The sequence below is a fragment of the Salvelinus alpinus genome, chromosome 27 (assembly GCF_045679555.1).
Source record: "Salvelinus alpinus chromosome 27, SLU_Salpinus.1, whole genome shotgun sequence".
NCBI lineage: Eukaryota > Metazoa > Chordata > Actinopteri > Salmoniformes > Salmonidae > Salvelinus > Salvelinus alpinus.
Genome location: NC_092112.1, coordinates 17,343,079 through 17,359,715, shown reverse-complemented (window position 1 = coordinate 17,359,715; position 16,637 = coordinate 17,343,079). Strand labels below are relative to the sequence as shown.

The window sequence follows — 16,637 nt, the reverse complement described above, 5'->3', positions numbered from 1 at the left end:
CCAAAGACAAAATCAACGAATAGATAGACGGAATCAAAGTCATTAAAACCAAGGTTGATATTAAACGTTGACATTTCAGATCAAACATGTAGATAAGATACAGATAGTGGTTAATTAGCTCTTACGCTCCTACTCAATATTGTCTTTGATTAGTGTGTATCTGATGACTGTGCCTGTGTAGAAAAGACCACAGCAGAAGCTGACGAGAGAGAGAAAGATAGATAGGGGAGAGAGAGAATGATATGATAGGTAGGAGGAGAGAGAGAGGGAAGGAGGGAGAGAGAGAGAGTCTGCTGGGTTGAGTCAACAGGTTGAATAACAGTTTGAGAAGCACGACGGGGGAGTGGGACGACGGGGGAGCGGGACGACGGGGGAGCGGGACGACAAGGGAGATGTAGTACACTATAACGAGCGTTCACAACACTGTAACAGAACCAGAGACGTTCCTCCAAAAGCAAGTGGAAGTGTTCTGCTGCACATAGTGTACTCCACCCTGTTCCCAACTGACAGAGACCCAGGAAATGAGGCGTGGACTGAATGTCTCGGAGGAATTTTGGTCCCCTGTCTGAACGTGCCAACCGGGGAGAGGCAGCCAGCCTACAGTCAGCCCTACAACTGTTCATTAGGTTCCAAAAACGAAGTGAAACGTGTATGAACAACCTGATCTTGAAATGCTTGTTTCTGCATTCCGTTTTTAAATGTTTTGGTATGGTGTGCCCTAATGAACACGACCCTTATCCGGAGAGAAGGAACTTAAGATAACATACTGTACATGAATGAACACGCGTTAGACCTAGTTCTGCAGGCAACACAGGAAGATATGTCAGCCAAAGTGAGAAACAATTAGCTAGCACAGACACATTAGTAACAACAATTAAGTCTAGAGGGCTGCACATGCTGTAGGATAGTATGTGTCAAGGTTCACTTATAAGTTAAACATCTGAGACTCTGAGATATGATGTTGCCACGAGCAGCACAACAGATGTTGCAGATGAGTGTGATGCCAGAAGATGCACTCACAGAGTAGCGCAGGGTATCTGCGCATGTGCACGTTTCAATAGCTACAACATGCGGGACTAAAACAGCAGAGAAGTTTAAACACGCGCTTCAACGCTCTTAGTTGTTGTGGAAATCGGCACAATATTGCTGTTTACTTGGTGCTTCTCTGAAACTCTCAGGGTAGACTCAGCGAGGGGAAGTTGAATACACATAGTGGGTTCATTTCTGCAACAACTTCTCCTCTGTTTTGGCCCCGTAGCTAACACGTTGCAGCAGCGTGAAGCACACACATGCACATGTGATCAGATCAGTGGAGGCTGGTGGGAGGAGCTATAGGAAGACAGGCTCATTGTAATTTGCTGGAATGAAATGAATGGAACGGAGTCAAACGTGGTTTCCATATGTTTAATGTGTTTGATACTGTTCCATTAATTCCATTCCAGCCATTACAATGAGCCCGTCCTCCTATAGCTCCCCCCAGCAGCCTCCATTGGTATAGATCCTCTGTGTGACTGTGTGAGTGCAAAGTCTTGCATCACGGTCATCTCACTATCTGCTGCTCGTTGCAACGTCATCTCACTGAGTCTACCTTTAACTATACAGGATCAAATATGCTTTTAGAAGTTGCATTGTAACTTTGCTTCTGTTTATTAGAACACTACATTTCCAGCTTTGTAGTGTTCATTTTGAACTATGTAGTCCGCCAGGCCACAGGACACAAGACACCTGACCTGAGCTATTACAGATCACTGGAGTATTTTAATCAGGACAGTAAATGAGTGGTTAACAGTATGTAGACGTCTCATTACATTTACACTTTATAGCAGAGCACAGCCCGGAATTTCTGTAATCGACTAACTGGTCATTTTCCTATAAGACACACAAGACTGGGCAAGGTAGATTTAAAGCCACAATCTGTAACATTTCCTGTTACAATTTCCTGTTCAATGGTCATTTCAATGAATTATCCATGGTTCCATAGGTCTGTATGAATTTGAAAGTGGTTACATTTCCCCAGCCCCATCCCCAAGCTTACCAAACAAAGTGACAGGGTCAGGCTGTTGAAATGGCAGATTGTAGCTTTAACTGTGCACATCAGAGGTGGAAACAGAGAAAGAAAGAGATCTCAGACTTACACTCCGCCCATAACGTCGACAGACTGCGTTTTCAGCCCATAGCCGGTGTCCTCTATATTGATGATAGGCTCTAAGATGTCGATGTTGGCGCCCAGTTCGCCAAAGTCTCTCTCACTGAACATCTTGAGGTGTGGTGACATGAAATCCTGTCATGGGGAAATGAAACAAAGAACATCCTTGGTCCTGCCCATAGAAGTAGAACTACTAGAATGTACAAAACCCTCAGTCCACAGCAATTTGACTGGTACACTCATAGGTACACCCAATATGACCGCTGGTCCATCAATCACAGATGGGGAAAGTTTGTTTTAGACTTGAATGGGGAAAGTTTGTTTTAGTACTGCATAACTAATTGTATGGTCATGGCATACCATAAGAAACAATATCCTATCATGACTTACCTTTACACCATTGGCATGGCATATCAAACATCAGAGGTGCCCAACCCTCCTCATTGGCGAGAGCTCCCCTGCATGCTTTTGTTCCAACTCTAATACAGCACACCTGACTCTATTGATTAGCTGAATCAGGTGTGTTTGTGTAGGGCTACAATATACTCTTAGAAGAAAAAGGTGCCCGGCTGTCCCCATATGAGAACCCTTTGAAGAACCCTTTTTGGTTCCAGGTAGAACCATTTTGGTTCCTGGTAGAACCCTTTTGGGTTCCATGAAGAACCTTTCCCACATATGGTTCTACCTGAAACCAAAAAGTGTTCTACCTAGAACTAAAATGGGTTCTCCTACGGGGACAGCCAAAGAACCCTTTTGGAAAGACTGTAGAGCACAAAATAAGAGTGTAGAGCAAAACCTCTCCAAGAGGAGGCTTGATGCTCATTTATAGCAGGGGTTCATCCATACTGTAATTCATAATTTCATACCAAATCGTACACCATTCAGTTCTAGGTCCTAGCATGATACCTACAGTCAGTACAGGTCGTATAGACAGCAGCTGATCAGTCATTCCTCCCCAGTCCCTCCAGTCCAGGTACTCTCCTTCCTCCAGGACATGCTGGTGACCCTCAAACCCTAGTTGGTCATACCCCACCCAGCTGGGACAGCAAATAAAAGGGAATTAGACAATGGCTACATTGTACGCACTGTACAGTATATTACTTCATATGTATGTTGCATTACTGTAACACATTATCCTAAACGTGTGCTTCTGGAGAGCTGCAGTACTGCAGGATTTTGTTGCAGCTCAGCAGTGAGACAACTGATTCACATTATCAAGGTGTTGAAAATTTGATGATAAGTTGAATCAAGTGTGATGGTTCAAACCTGGGACAATAGTGCACAGTACCGAGCAGGTTTGAGGATCACTGACAGTACCATTTTGTAACACTCTCTATCACAACACGACACGTTGATTGTGTATTGTGTTTCTTAATAACCATATTCTCTCCCACATAAATACATATGAACGTTTTGAGAGCTATATGAACTTACAGTCCTCTGAGGATCTTCACAGAGCCCACTGACTTCAGTCTGTTTGACTCCAGGTTTGATGTCTCTTCATCTCCTTCATCTCCAAAACAGAACACGTCCCCATCGATCTCCAGACAGGATCCCTCAAAGCCAGGCCGCTCATACAGCACAGCCTGAGGAGACCAAGGCCAAAGGTCAAAGGTAGGAGGGAGCAGTTCAAAGGGTGTTTGACCCCTGATTGACCCCAAGACCTGATCGTAATGATTTGTGATTGGTTGTTGTTTTTCACTGTGTTTCCATAGTCAGACCAACAATACGTTAGTTGACAACATGCTAAAATAGTATGTGAAATTATAAACCAGACAGGTTTTAAATGATTTAAACATGTGATTGAGCCTGTCTGGGGTGCCAGAAGGGTTTGTCCTTTTGGGACTATTCTATTGGCTCCATTGTGCCAGGAAAACTCAATCAAGCGAAGCTAAAGTATTTGAAAGAACACAAATACTATTTGAACCCGGGACAACTTGAGGACGACAGTGAAGCAGAATGTAATGGTAAAGTAATGGCGTACCTTGACTTCATTAGGATTCTCCACCTTGAAGGCACCCTGCAACAAACAGAGATAATCAATCACAACAGCACTATAGTCCACTAATTAAAAAAGCACACAACATCGAGGTGGGAGTCAGCAGTATGCAAATTCTGCCATTTACGCACATAGCATAATGAGCTGCGACGCTGCTGGAGACATAGGAGATATAGTGAGAGATGCTGGAGACAGATAGGAGATATAGTGAGAGATGCTGGAGACAGATAGGAGATATAGTGAGAGATGCTGGAGACAGATAGGAGATATAGTGAGAGATTGCACCGCCCAGAGACTGGACAAGCCTCATTCAGATTGAATGAGTGCATTCTGTCTCTGCGTCTGAGTAATTTCAGTAATTTGGTACGACAGTGAACTTAATAACCTTCATATAGAGTGGTATAGGACATAGAAACATAAGGCAAAACGTCATTAGAACAATTGACAATTGCTCACTAGTCACTATCCAATTTTGCATGCTTGTGTTGGCCAACAGCTCACTCACTAGTCAGTCATGACTATTTGCACATTAATCTTATCACATGTCCATAAAATACATGGATTAAACTACATCCATGAAGATACATGTTCATAAAGATATATACTGTAGCTTTAGACAAATTTCCACAATTCAATAAAAGCAAAAATGTGGCTAAACGAGAAGATTATTCCAAAAATAAAGATAAACATTTATAGTTTAGTTCATCCTTTGCGTGTACTGTTCTTCTGCCTTGGAAATGATTTGCTAAACATTGGCACCTGTTTTTTCAAAAGTTAATTAAACATTGAAAACAGAAAAAAAGGTAAAACAAAGGTTAGGAGAAAGAATAAAACATAAAGCTAAATTGTAAATGAACACAAGCCTTGTTTGTTGTTCATCGTCCTTCCTTCCATTTATTTTATGGACATGTAGTTTAATCCATGTATTTAATGTGCAGTACATATGTAGGATATTAATTTGAGCCAGTTTGCTACAGCAGGAAATGAATCATGCAGTAAAAGGATATGTGGATTATCATGGCCATTTGTTGTAGGGGTTGATACCTTTTTTCGTTAAAGAAAATCAAATTACAAACTTTAGAAGCCTTTTGAAACCTTGAATACACTACAAGTTTGCATTTCCTCCTGCATTCTCGGCAACAAAAGAGTGATCAAATTAAGATCCTACATCTGTTATTGCGAGATACTGTAGCACCCACCATTTTGAGGGGTCTGAGGGATCCGATGAAGGGTGTGTTGAACCCCCAGGCCTCGGGACAGGGGTACTCCCCTTTCTCCAACACCGCCAGGAGTCCCTGGAACCCTGGGTCACTGAACACCAACCACCTGTGTTGGGGAGGAACAGGAATCCCTAAACATTATGTACACACCAATGGATCAGTCATCTGTTCTTCTAAGCAGGGTACCTCCCATTCCAATTCAGTCAATTCAGAAGCGGGCTAATCCAGACTTGAGATCAGAGTGTTTACATCAATAGATGATTTACATGAATGTACAAATTGTCTTAACTTTAAATCAGTCCGCAGTTGAACTGAGATTAGATTCAAATAATGGGCCATTTTGAAATCATGGATTCAATTTCAATTCATCGCCTGAATTGATTAAACTGAAATGTTAAGTTATTGATGTTCATATTATGCCTGTGTATCACACATAAAACATCAGTGATAGATTTACAGTCAAACTCTATTCTCCATCCAATGCTGTGCCAGCTTCTTTTACCCCCAGTACTGTACAATGCTAGATTACCTTGAGTGAGGCTAAGGAAAGAAAGACTGTATAGTACTCAGACATTCCGTGTGTGAATCAGAAAAATAACCGCAGGGAGAGTTGCTAAGGAAACACAGGCCAAAGTATTCAGGGAATAACATTGGTGTTGAGTTGATTACTAGCCTGGTTCAACTAGACTGAACGCTGTGCTCACCATTCAGTCTGGTGCCATGATGTACTGTATCATGGGTCTGGTGTAACCAGGCTAGATGATCACTTCTTTGACAGCCACAAGTATTCAACTCTAATTTTAACTGCCTCCATTAAGAATTTCCGGGATGGTTGGGCACAGAAAAGAAATGATTCCTGAAAGGGGACTTTTCGATCACACGTGCCTAAGTAAACCGTCTTTAGTAGCAGTTTGGCAACGAAGAGGGAAATGGTCTATTGTGGTGTACTTCAGCTAGGAGTCCGGGCACACAATGTTCTGAAACGTGCCTCTCACGTGGGAAAAATAACCTTTGAAATCTTTGCCAGATTCTTTCTTTCCTTTTTTCTCTCTCTACCTCTGTCTTTCTCTCTCCGCTTTTACCAGTTTCTTCCCTCACCCCCCCTCTTTCTCTATCTCTGTATGTCCCCCACCTTTACCAGTCTCCTACCCCACCTCTCTCTCTCCCTCCCTCCCTCCCTCCCCACTTTTACCTTTCTCTCTATAACATGCAGGAGCAGGTTGCATATGGGACATTTTGGGGAGGGGGGGCAGTAATCATTATCTGTCAGTGCTCTCTTTCCATTGAAACATTATTTATCCCTGAGGAGCAATCACTTTGAGCATGTGAATCTGCAACAACATCATGACAGCATACCACATGCAAGCCACATTAAAACGAACGCCTCATTCAAAAACATCAACATGCCCATCATTATTTAATCCAGTATTTCCCAATCCTGGACCGAAAGGGGTGCACTTTTTGTTTTTTGCTGAGGCACTAACACACATGATTCAACTAATCAACTTACCATTACGCCTTTGATTAGAATCATGTGTGTTAGTGCTGGGGCAAAAACAAAAATGTGCACTCCCTTCGGTCCAGGATTAGAATCATGTGTGTTAATGCTGGGGCAAAAACAAAAATGTGCACTCCCTTCAGTCCAGGATTAGAATCATGTGTGTTAGTGCTGGGGCAAAAACAAAATGTGTACTCCCCCTGGGGTTCCCAGGACCAGGTGTGGGAACAACGGATTGAATAATTTCCTGACTCTTCTTCAATCCAAATTCTTTGAAATACTTTTTTTTTTTAATTAAAAGCTTATCTGATCTGGCACTCTGAGCAGGCTTAGTTTTAAAAGTAAACAAATTATATTTGAACTCAGGGTCGGGTTCATTAGGGCACACCCCAGAAAGGAAAACAAAAATCAGCATTTCTTATTGTCCCTCTCTGGTTCAATCAGTTTTATTCCCATTGGAACCTAATGAACATGACCCAGGTTTGGCTCAGTAGCAGCCAGAAGCCATGAAATAATCAACGTAGAGAATTAGGATTGCCTGGTCGCTCAAGGCTCCGAAATGTCATTATCTCCAACTGAAACAGTAATTGAATTCTCTACAATAGCAAGAGTTGTATTGCACTGCAGTATGTAATGCTGATCTCCCGCTGCCTACCCAGATAGCAATCTCATTAGAAGTACCATGAGGAGAAGGCCTTGTTGCTGAGGAGGTTGACAACAAGAGCCAAGCAGCATACTAAACAAACTAAAGAGGTACCATAGACCTCTAGAGGCACCGTTCAGGAGGACTACACACACTGACAACCCACAGTGGATCAAAAAGGTACCATAGACATTTAGGACAGGGGTGGGCTAACTTTTTGTCTTGAGAGCCACATCAGGATTTTGAAAATCAACAGGGCTGTAGATTTATTTTTACCAATTTGTTTGTCAAAATCAATTTGGGGGCTGGGGAAAGGGCAGTTGTTTGAAAATATAAAGGTCCATTATAATTTCTACATACTTTTAAATCTAGTTTCAGACGTTCAAGCGTGTTCTGGATTGTTTTTCCCCCAAATAAAAAATAAAAAAATGTATGCCGGATGTTTCAGTAACTACATATCTGCATGCAAGAGTAATAAGGCGGCATACCAAATGACACCCTATTCCCTATTTAGTGCACTGCTTCAGACCAAAAACTGTCCGGCTCGTGGGCCGTAGTTTGACCACCCCTGATTTATGAGGAGCAAAGATGCACTTACACAGAGTGGACTGATCCACTGAACCACTACACCATAGACATTTAGATGTAGCATTTTAGGAAGAGTATAGATGCACTTACACCCAAGAGCAGGGTTTCCAAAACTCGGTCCTGAGGCCCCCACATTTTGGTTTTTGCCCTAGCAATACACAGTTGATTCAAATAATCAAAGCTTGATGATGATTTGGTTATTTGTGTAGTGCTAGGGCAAAAAACACAACGGTCACCCAGGACAGGCCACAGGTACGAGTTTGGAATACCCTGCCCTAGAGTGGACTGAAGAGGTACCATGTAAATACAACAACCATTAGATACACTTACACTCCAGAGTTGACTTTGATGGAAGCTGTGTTCTGTGGGATACCGAAGGAGCTGATCTCTACTGTGTCGTCATGGTACGGTGCTAGCCTGCCGTGGCCCTCTGGCTCAGTGAACAAGTCAATATGGGGAACGCTGTAGTCCTACAGAGGGGAACACAAACCCAGGAACAGTCACCATACTGTGGAGGGAGAATTGTGATTGATTGCATTGTGGTAACACTTTATTTAAAACTGACAGATATAATGCTTTATATAAGCATTTATACCACAGCATTGTTGAATACTCGTTTCTAATGACCTTTAAAGGGGATTCTAGAGTGTGCATTATGTTTCTCTTTATACCATGGGTGGGTCTAATCCTGGATACTGATTGGTTAAAACCGCATTCCAGAAGTTGTCTATTCCTCAAATTACCATCAGCAAAAGCTAAGACGTTGAAATGCCCGTTTGTCTGTTCCAATCTCACTGCCCAATCCACTGTCTCATCAGCCCAGCCAGGCAATTTATAAACTTGATCTCCGCTATAAAAAGCATCTAGACATTATCTCCCATTTCTTTTAGACTAGCATTTGATTTTCAACAGCGCTGATTTGTATAAACCTTGCTGCCTGTCTCTCTGACATTTGCAACATTATTTCAATATTGAAATTTGGTCTCCACCTGTCCCATAGTAATGAACGTGTTGGGAGTCGGGATGAGACAGACAGGCAGGCAGCTTTTCTCAGCCAGTCAAAATCATGAATCAACTATATTTTTATGGATATATACAAAGTAATGTCAATAGAAAACAGGTCAAATTAAACACAGCTAGTTTGCTGTCTTTTCAGCTGCAGTTTGAAGTGATTGTGTTAGCTGTGTTTACATTTTAGCAGACACACTTATCGCAACTTACAAGTAGTGAGTGCATACATTTTCATTCCTACTGTTCCCCCTTTGGACTCGAACCCGCACCGCTGGCGTTGCAAGTGCCATGCTCTACCAACTGAACCACAAGGCTAGCTCACTTGAAGAACAGTGTCCTGACGAGAGACCACATTTGCTATGCCAGGCAAAATTGTGCATCATTATCTCATTGTTATGGATGTATCCAAATAAATGTCACTAGAAAACAGCTTAAACAAATGCAGCTATTTTTCTGTTATTCTGGCTGCACTGTTTGACGTGACAGTAAGTTAGCCGTAGTTGGCTAGCTTGCAAGCAAGGGATAAGAAAATTGCAAGACTTAATGACTGGGTCAAGTCTCTGATCAGCCGATTTTGGTAGCAACCTTAGATTTGTGTCGGCACTATAAATCTTGGAAGAATGAAATAGTATGAATACATTAATCAATCATTATTTGAATATGTTGGTAACCTGTTGTATAAACGTGATAATGCCCTCTAAGCCGGTGTTTGGAGGATATATTGGCATGGTTTGCCGGCCGTCGACTTAATAACAGCGGTGTGCCAATATATCCTCCAAACACCGGCTTTACCAGCATTATCGGCAATAACCAACAGCTATGAGGTTCATTCTAACATGTTCTATGTTTGAGTTGCTTTTGAAATAAAAATTTGAATTGAAAACATCATTGGCATTGTTGAATTCGATTTTCATAATAGCAAGCTAGGAGGACTAACGTTTTGGTTAGCTAAGCTAAGTCTATTTGTTTGGTTACCAAAGCAACTAAATGTAGCTATCTAGCTAAGTTAAACTTGCTAGCTACTTCAATGGATGTTTAACACATTTCTATAAGCAAATTAACACATTTCTAGCTGCAAATGGGTTATATTATAACCGTGGGATAAGCAGAATAATCAAGTCAGGCCTTTATGCGTTCTGTGGAAAATAATGCAACTCAGTCGACGGTCAGTGGCAGTCTGCTGTGCGTTGTGGCACACCTTTCATATCGTGCATTATTTTTAACAGAACGCATAGCCACTCGTCAGGGTTGCCAGGTCTAGCTACATTTCTAACAATGATCTCGGAAAACCCGTCCACAAAGCCTGAAAACTAGCCCCCCCAACAACAAAAAAATGTGCAGCAAGAGAGGAGTTGCCACATTTATCCAATAAACCTTTTACCCATAACGTTATCAAGTGAATTTTAACGATGTAGGCTACGAAGCAAAATATGGTTTCCATCAAAATATGACTTATTGCCAGTTTAAGAATATGTCGCAAGAGAAAATATAAATGGCCCGTATCAAACTATCCCAATCATTTTCCATCAATGGATGTCGATTTAACTTGTTTTGACTGCTATGATTAACTGCTATGTGTTTATAACAGTAAATCAACTTTGCCATGGTTTGCTGAGCTAGATGTAGGTAGCCTATATATTGCCCCTGATAGGCCAACAGCTAATTTCATGGAAAAGTCCACAATGAAGCTGACATTAAATCTGGAGAATGATACATTTGTGATAGAGCTGTGACCATGATCACAATTGATGACTTCAAATTTAATTAACTGACATGGCCATTAATAATTGAATAATAACACAAGGCTACAACAACAGAGTTAAAGGCTATTTATGACGTCAGTTTGCCAGCTCCAGGTAGGCTGCACAAGTGGCACAAATGAATTTCCAACGACCCCAGCGATATCGTCAGTTCAACATATTTATTGTATCAGATGGTGGGCTACAGTAGCCTAGAATGGCATAGAAATGAATAGCCTACTTGATGGCCAACAGATGCACCCTATCATTCTCCACACGTTTTCCCATAACAGAAGCACACCAGGGAGTTCCATAACTTCCATTTCATATTTACACTCCCACTGCGCTCCAGACCCTAGAACTGAGCATGAGTAAAACCCTTTGCTTATCCATAAGAAAAGTCGACATTTGAATGCAGTTTACTTTAAAACATCTCTGAGCGAATGTATCTAAAGAGCTCTAGTGTGCGCCTAAAGCCGTTTGACAATGCTTTGCCGCCGTTATGTTAGTTCTAACACGTTAATATGTGTTATGGAAAGAGGGTGTCTCCATAATGACCAATCTAAATAGCCTACCTACAACTGGTAAAAAGTTGTCATGACGTGCGTGCTGCTCTGTCTCCGTGGCCCAGCTGCAGCACTCTCTCAACCAGTGCTCTCAACGCACACACATCCCTCCGGCCTTCAGTAACAGCTCACTGCAGTTAAATATACTGTACATTTTTTGAGAGAAATGCCACAGTGCAATTAGAAGTAGCCCAAAAACCTGCCACCCGCGACCAATACATTTTTACCAGCGACAACATTTTCAATGTAACCCAACTTGTTAGAAATCAGCAAACATGGCAACCCTGCCCCTCGTTGATTATCCCTTATGTAGTATTAGCCTTTATTATGTCTTATTATAAGGCTCATGATATGTTACGGTGTGTCTCTCTATGTAGCAACATTTATAGCAGAGTGGACACTCACCCATACAGCCAGTCGGATGGAGCCGATGACCATTGGTATGTCGACATGGGGGTGTGAACCTGGTGGCCCTGCATCTGCCCAGACATTGGTCAGCTCAATAGGCCCCTCCTCTAGGGCAATGGAACGCCCCTCGAACCCAGGCCTCTCATAAAGCACCCAGCTGCAAAGACAGATAGGAGCAGGTAAACAAACACATAAAATATGAATCATAGAAATAGACTAATTAGAACAATATGATTATATCTTTCTCTTAATTGATGTATTACTTGACATGTATTTGATTACTGTTGTATTGATTATGATCTGTATTAAACATATTCGTGTGAGTGGGGAAACGCTGACAGAGGCATTCCCCTGGCTAGGGGAAACCGGAGTTAACCAGCTATTCCTTGTCTAAAATCCATGTTTGGTAATCAAGTCTATAATTGCATCTGTAATTAAATGTAATTGCTGATGATGTTTATACCTCTTAAGCAGACCTTTGATAAGTGCTGATATGATACTTACTTGTAATCTGTAATGCTAGTTGCCAAGACCACTGTGCCTTATTTGTAGGTTCCTACAAGATTTAGTGACATTGTCGACAGAACAGTTGTTCCTGATAGTGGCTATGTAGACCTCCTTTATTCTAACTGCAGAAATGCATACAAGGCACTCCCTCGTCCTCCCTTTGGCAAATCTGACCATGACTCAATTCTCTAGCTTCCTGTTTACAAACGAAAGCTCAAATGGGAAGTACCAGTGATATGCTCATTACGGAAGTGGTCGGATGAAGCAGACGCAAGGCTACAAGACTGTTTTGCTAGTACAGACTGGGATATGTTCCAGGATTCATCCGATAACATTGAGGATACCACAACAGTCAAGGCCTTCATCAATAAGTACATAGACAATGTCATCCCCACAGTGACTATAAGAATGAATCCTAACCAGTGCTTAATTTGTACATTTGGAGGTGCCGGAACAAAAAGTGAGCCAGAGAGGGGGGTTACCCGGAGTGATATGATGTACCAAAAAGCATGAAAGAAAAACTCCTTTATAACAAAGCATTGCATGCATTATCTTGCTTTTGTGTACTGGCATAGATCAGTAGAGGCACTTGCAGAAGTTGCACACAATGAGGAATTTTTTTTGTAGCCTAAGTGGCCCTTATAAACGCATTTCATGCAATTCTATTTCATTTTAGAATACCTCACAAATGATCAAAATAATAGGCTACTTTGACACTGACAAACTGAGAAACTGAGATGAATAAAAACGACCTTGACTTCAATCCATCACTGGCCTAGGCTTAGGTGTGTGTAACTGGATGGAGGAAAGGGGGAAGGAGGAAATTCTAGTCCTAAAAAAGCTTTCTAGTTTCACTGACTCACCCAATGATGCTCAGCTCACTCACCGGTGACGGCCAATACGCTCGTGCCAAAAGCTTATCTCTCTCTTATTTTACTTTTACTTGGTAAAACAATGCTGTTCGCTCAACAGCCCCCCCTTGGGTTGTGCCGTGGCGGAGATCTTTGTGGGCTATACTCGGCCTTGTCTCAGGATGGTAAGTTGGTAGTTGAAGATATCCCTCCAGTGGTATGGGGGCTGTGCTTTGGCAAAGTGGGTGGGGTTATATCCTGCCTGTTTGGCCCTGTCCGGGGGTATCATCGGATGGGGCCACAGTGTCTCCTGACCCCTCCTGTCTCAGCCTCCAGTATTTATGCTGCAGTAGTTTATGTGTCGAGGGGCTAGGGTCAGTCTGTTATATATGGAGTACTTCTCCTGTCTTATCCGGTGTCCTGTGTGAATTTAAGTATGCTCTCTCTAATTCTCTCTTTCTTTCTCTCTCTCGGAGGACCTGAGCCCTAGGACCATGCCTCAGGACTACCTGGCATGATGGCTCCTTGCTGTCCCCAGTCCACCTGGCCGTGCTGCTGCTCCAGTTTCAACTGTTCTGCCTGCGGCTATGGAACCCTGACCTGTTCACCGGACGTGCTACCTGTCCCAGACCTGCTGTTTTCAACTCTCTAGAGACAGCAGGAGCGGTAGAGATACTCTTAATGATCAGCTATGAAAAGCCAACTGACATTTACTCCTGAGGTGCTGACTTGTTGCACCCTCGACAACTACTGTGATTATTATTATTATTTGACCATGCTGGTCATTTATGAACATTTGAACATCTTGGCCATGTTCTGTTATAATCTCCACCCGGCACAGCCAGAAGAGGACTGACCTGGTTCCTCTCTAGGTTTCTTCCTAGGTTTTGGCCTTTCTAGGGAGTTTTTCCTAGCCACCGTGTTTCTACACCTGCATTGCTTGCTGTTTGGGGTTTTAGGCTGGGTTTCTGTACAGCACTTTGATATATCAGCTGATGTAAGAAGGGCTATATAAATAAATTTGATTTGATAGACTGTTCACTCTGCTACCGTCCAGCAAATGGTACCGGAGCATCGGCTTCCCCCAAGCCACTGCTAAATAGTAAACTAATGCGCTGATCCTACACACACTCACTAGACTATATATATACACTCACTAGACTATATATACACACCATATCATTCACACACACTACATTGGCACTCCCACACTTTGGCACTGCTACTCTGTTCTTTTCTAAATGTTACTCTTATTATTATTATCTATCCTGATATCTAGGTCACTTTACCCTGCCTTCATGTATATCTTTTTTAAAATTTCTTTAACCTTTATTTAACTAGGCAAGTCAGTTAAGAACAAATTCTTATTTACAAAGATGACCCCGGACGACGCTGGGTCAATTGTGTACCACCATATGGGACTCCCAATCACAACCGGATGTGATGCAGCCTGGATTCAAACCAGGTACTGCAGTGACTCTCTTGCACTGAGATACAGTGTCTTAGATCAATGCGCCACTCGGGAGCCCACTTACACTGCCTTGGGAAAGTATTCAGACCCCTTGACTTTTTCCACATTTTGTTACGTTACAGCCTTATTCTAAAATAGATTAAATAAATAAATCCTCAGCAATCTACACACAATACCGCATAATGACAAAGCGGAAACAGGTTTTCAGAAATGTTTGCAAATTTATTCAAACTAAAAACCAGAAATACCTTATATACATATGTTTTCAGACCCTTTGCTGTGAGACTCGAAATTGAGCTCAGGTGTGTCCTGTTTCCATTGATCAACTTTAATTGTTTCTACAACTTGACTGGAGTCAACCTGTGGTAAATTAATTTGATTGGACATGATTTGCAAAGGCACACACCTGTCTATATAAGGTCCCACAGTTGACAGTGCATGTCAGAGCAAAAACCAAACCATCAGATCAAAGGAATTGTCTGTATAGCTCTGAGACAGGATTGTGGTGAGGCACAGATCTGGGGAAGGGTACCAAAACAGTTCTGCAGCATTGAAGATCCCCAAGAACACAGTGGCCTCCATCATTCTTAATTCCATCATTTCTGCAGCACTCCACCAATCAGGCCTTTATGGTAGAGTGGCCAGACGGAAGCCACTCCTCAGTAAAAGGCACATGACAGCACGCTTGGAGTTTGCCAAAAGGTTCTCTGGTCTGATGAAACCAAGATTTAACTCTTTGGCCTGAATGCCAAGCGTCACGTCTGGAGGAAACCTGACACCATCCATACGGTGAAGCATGGTGGTGGCAGCATCGTGCTGTGAGGAGTTTTTTCAGAGGCAGGGACTGTAATTCTAGTCGAGATCGAGGCAAAGGTGAACAGCGTAAAGTACAGAGAGATCCTTGATGAAAACCTGCTCCAGAGCGCTCAGGACCTCAGACTGGGGTGAAGGTTGACCTTCCAACAGGACAACAACCCTAAGCACACAGCCAAGATAAGGCAGGAGTGGCTTCAGGACAAGTCTCTGAATGTCCTTGAGTGGCCCAGCCAGAGCCCAGACTTGAACGAGATCGAACATGTCTGGCGAGACCTGAAAATAGCTGTGCAGCGACCCTCCCCATCCAACCTGACAGAGCTTGAGAGGATCTGCAGAGAAGAATTTTAGAAACTCCCCAAAAACAGGTGTGCCAAGCTTGTAGCGTCATACCCAAGGCTGTAATTGCTGTCAAAGGTGTTTAAACAAAGTACTGAGTAAAGTGTCTGAATACTTATGTAAATGTGATATTTCAGTTCTTTATTTTAAATAAATTAGCAAATATATATAAAAAACTGTTTTTGCTTTGTCATTATGGGGTATTGTGTGTAGATAGATGAGAAAAACAACAACAATTTAATCAATTTTAGAATAAGGCTGTAACCTAACAAAATGTGGGAAAAATCAAGGGGTCTGAATACTTTCCGAAGGCGCTGTAGCTCATACCTCTACACATTGATCTGGTACTGTTACTCCCTGTATATAACTCCATTCTTGTGTATTTTATTTTATTCCTCGTGTAAGTTATTTTATTTTGTATAATTTTTTTTTAAACTCTGCATTGTTGGGAATGGTTCGTAAGCAAGCATTTCACTGTAAAGTCTACACCAGTTGCATTTTCTTGCATGTAATAAATACAATTTATTTGATTTAGGCCATTAGACTTTTTCTGTGTTCTTGCTGGATGTCTTTCTGTTGCAACTTGAATTAATCCAGATGCATTTTTTTATTGACTATCAGAGACCGCTCATCTTTATTTCACCTGGAAATTCTCTTTTACACTTCACGTTTAACTCTTTCTGTAGCCTGAAATCCTGAACCTGCTTGGCTAACATTCCACTCCTTGTACTCCGTGTTTTGCATGACAAGGAGTGGAAAGGAGTGGACAGACAGGTACCCAGGCTACTTGACTTTGGACTAGTTTATTGTTTGTGCACGTCCCACTATCATGTAGGAC

The 16,637-nt window shown here is 42.1% G+C and overlaps 1 protein-coding gene and 1 long non-coding RNA gene across 4 annotated transcripts in view; one reads left to right on the top strand and one right to left on the bottom strand.

The window, feature by feature from the left end:
* LOC139556040 (beta/gamma crystallin domain-containing protein 1-like) overlaps nt 1-16,637 on the bottom strand; it is a 48,642-nt gene that overhangs the window by 17,700 nt on the left and 14,305 nt on the right. For all 3 annotated transcript variants that reach the window (XM_071369521.1, XM_071369520.1, XM_071369522.1), the window contains 7 exons: nt 11,816-11,975; nt 8,425-8,564; nt 5,345-5,471; nt 4,131-4,166; nt 3,581-3,732; nt 3,057-3,183; nt 2,136-2,281 (listed from right to left, as the gene is read on the bottom strand). In XM_071369521.1, the coding sequence (XP_071225622.1) occupies nt 2,136-2,281; nt 3,057-3,183; nt 3,581-3,732; nt 4,131-4,166; nt 5,345-5,471; nt 8,425-8,564; nt 11,816-11,975 (888 nt within the window). The remainder of the gene's footprint in view (nt 1-2,135; nt 2,282-3,056; nt 3,184-3,580; nt 3,733-4,130; nt 4,167-5,344; nt 5,472-8,424; nt 8,565-11,815; nt 11,976-16,637) is intronic.
* LOC139556042 (uncharacterized) lies at nt 11,945-16,329 on the top strand. The gene is made up of 2 exons (XR_011671058.1): nt 11,945-11,997; nt 13,653-16,329. It is a non-coding gene; the product is annotated as an uncharacterized lncRNA (long non-coding RNA).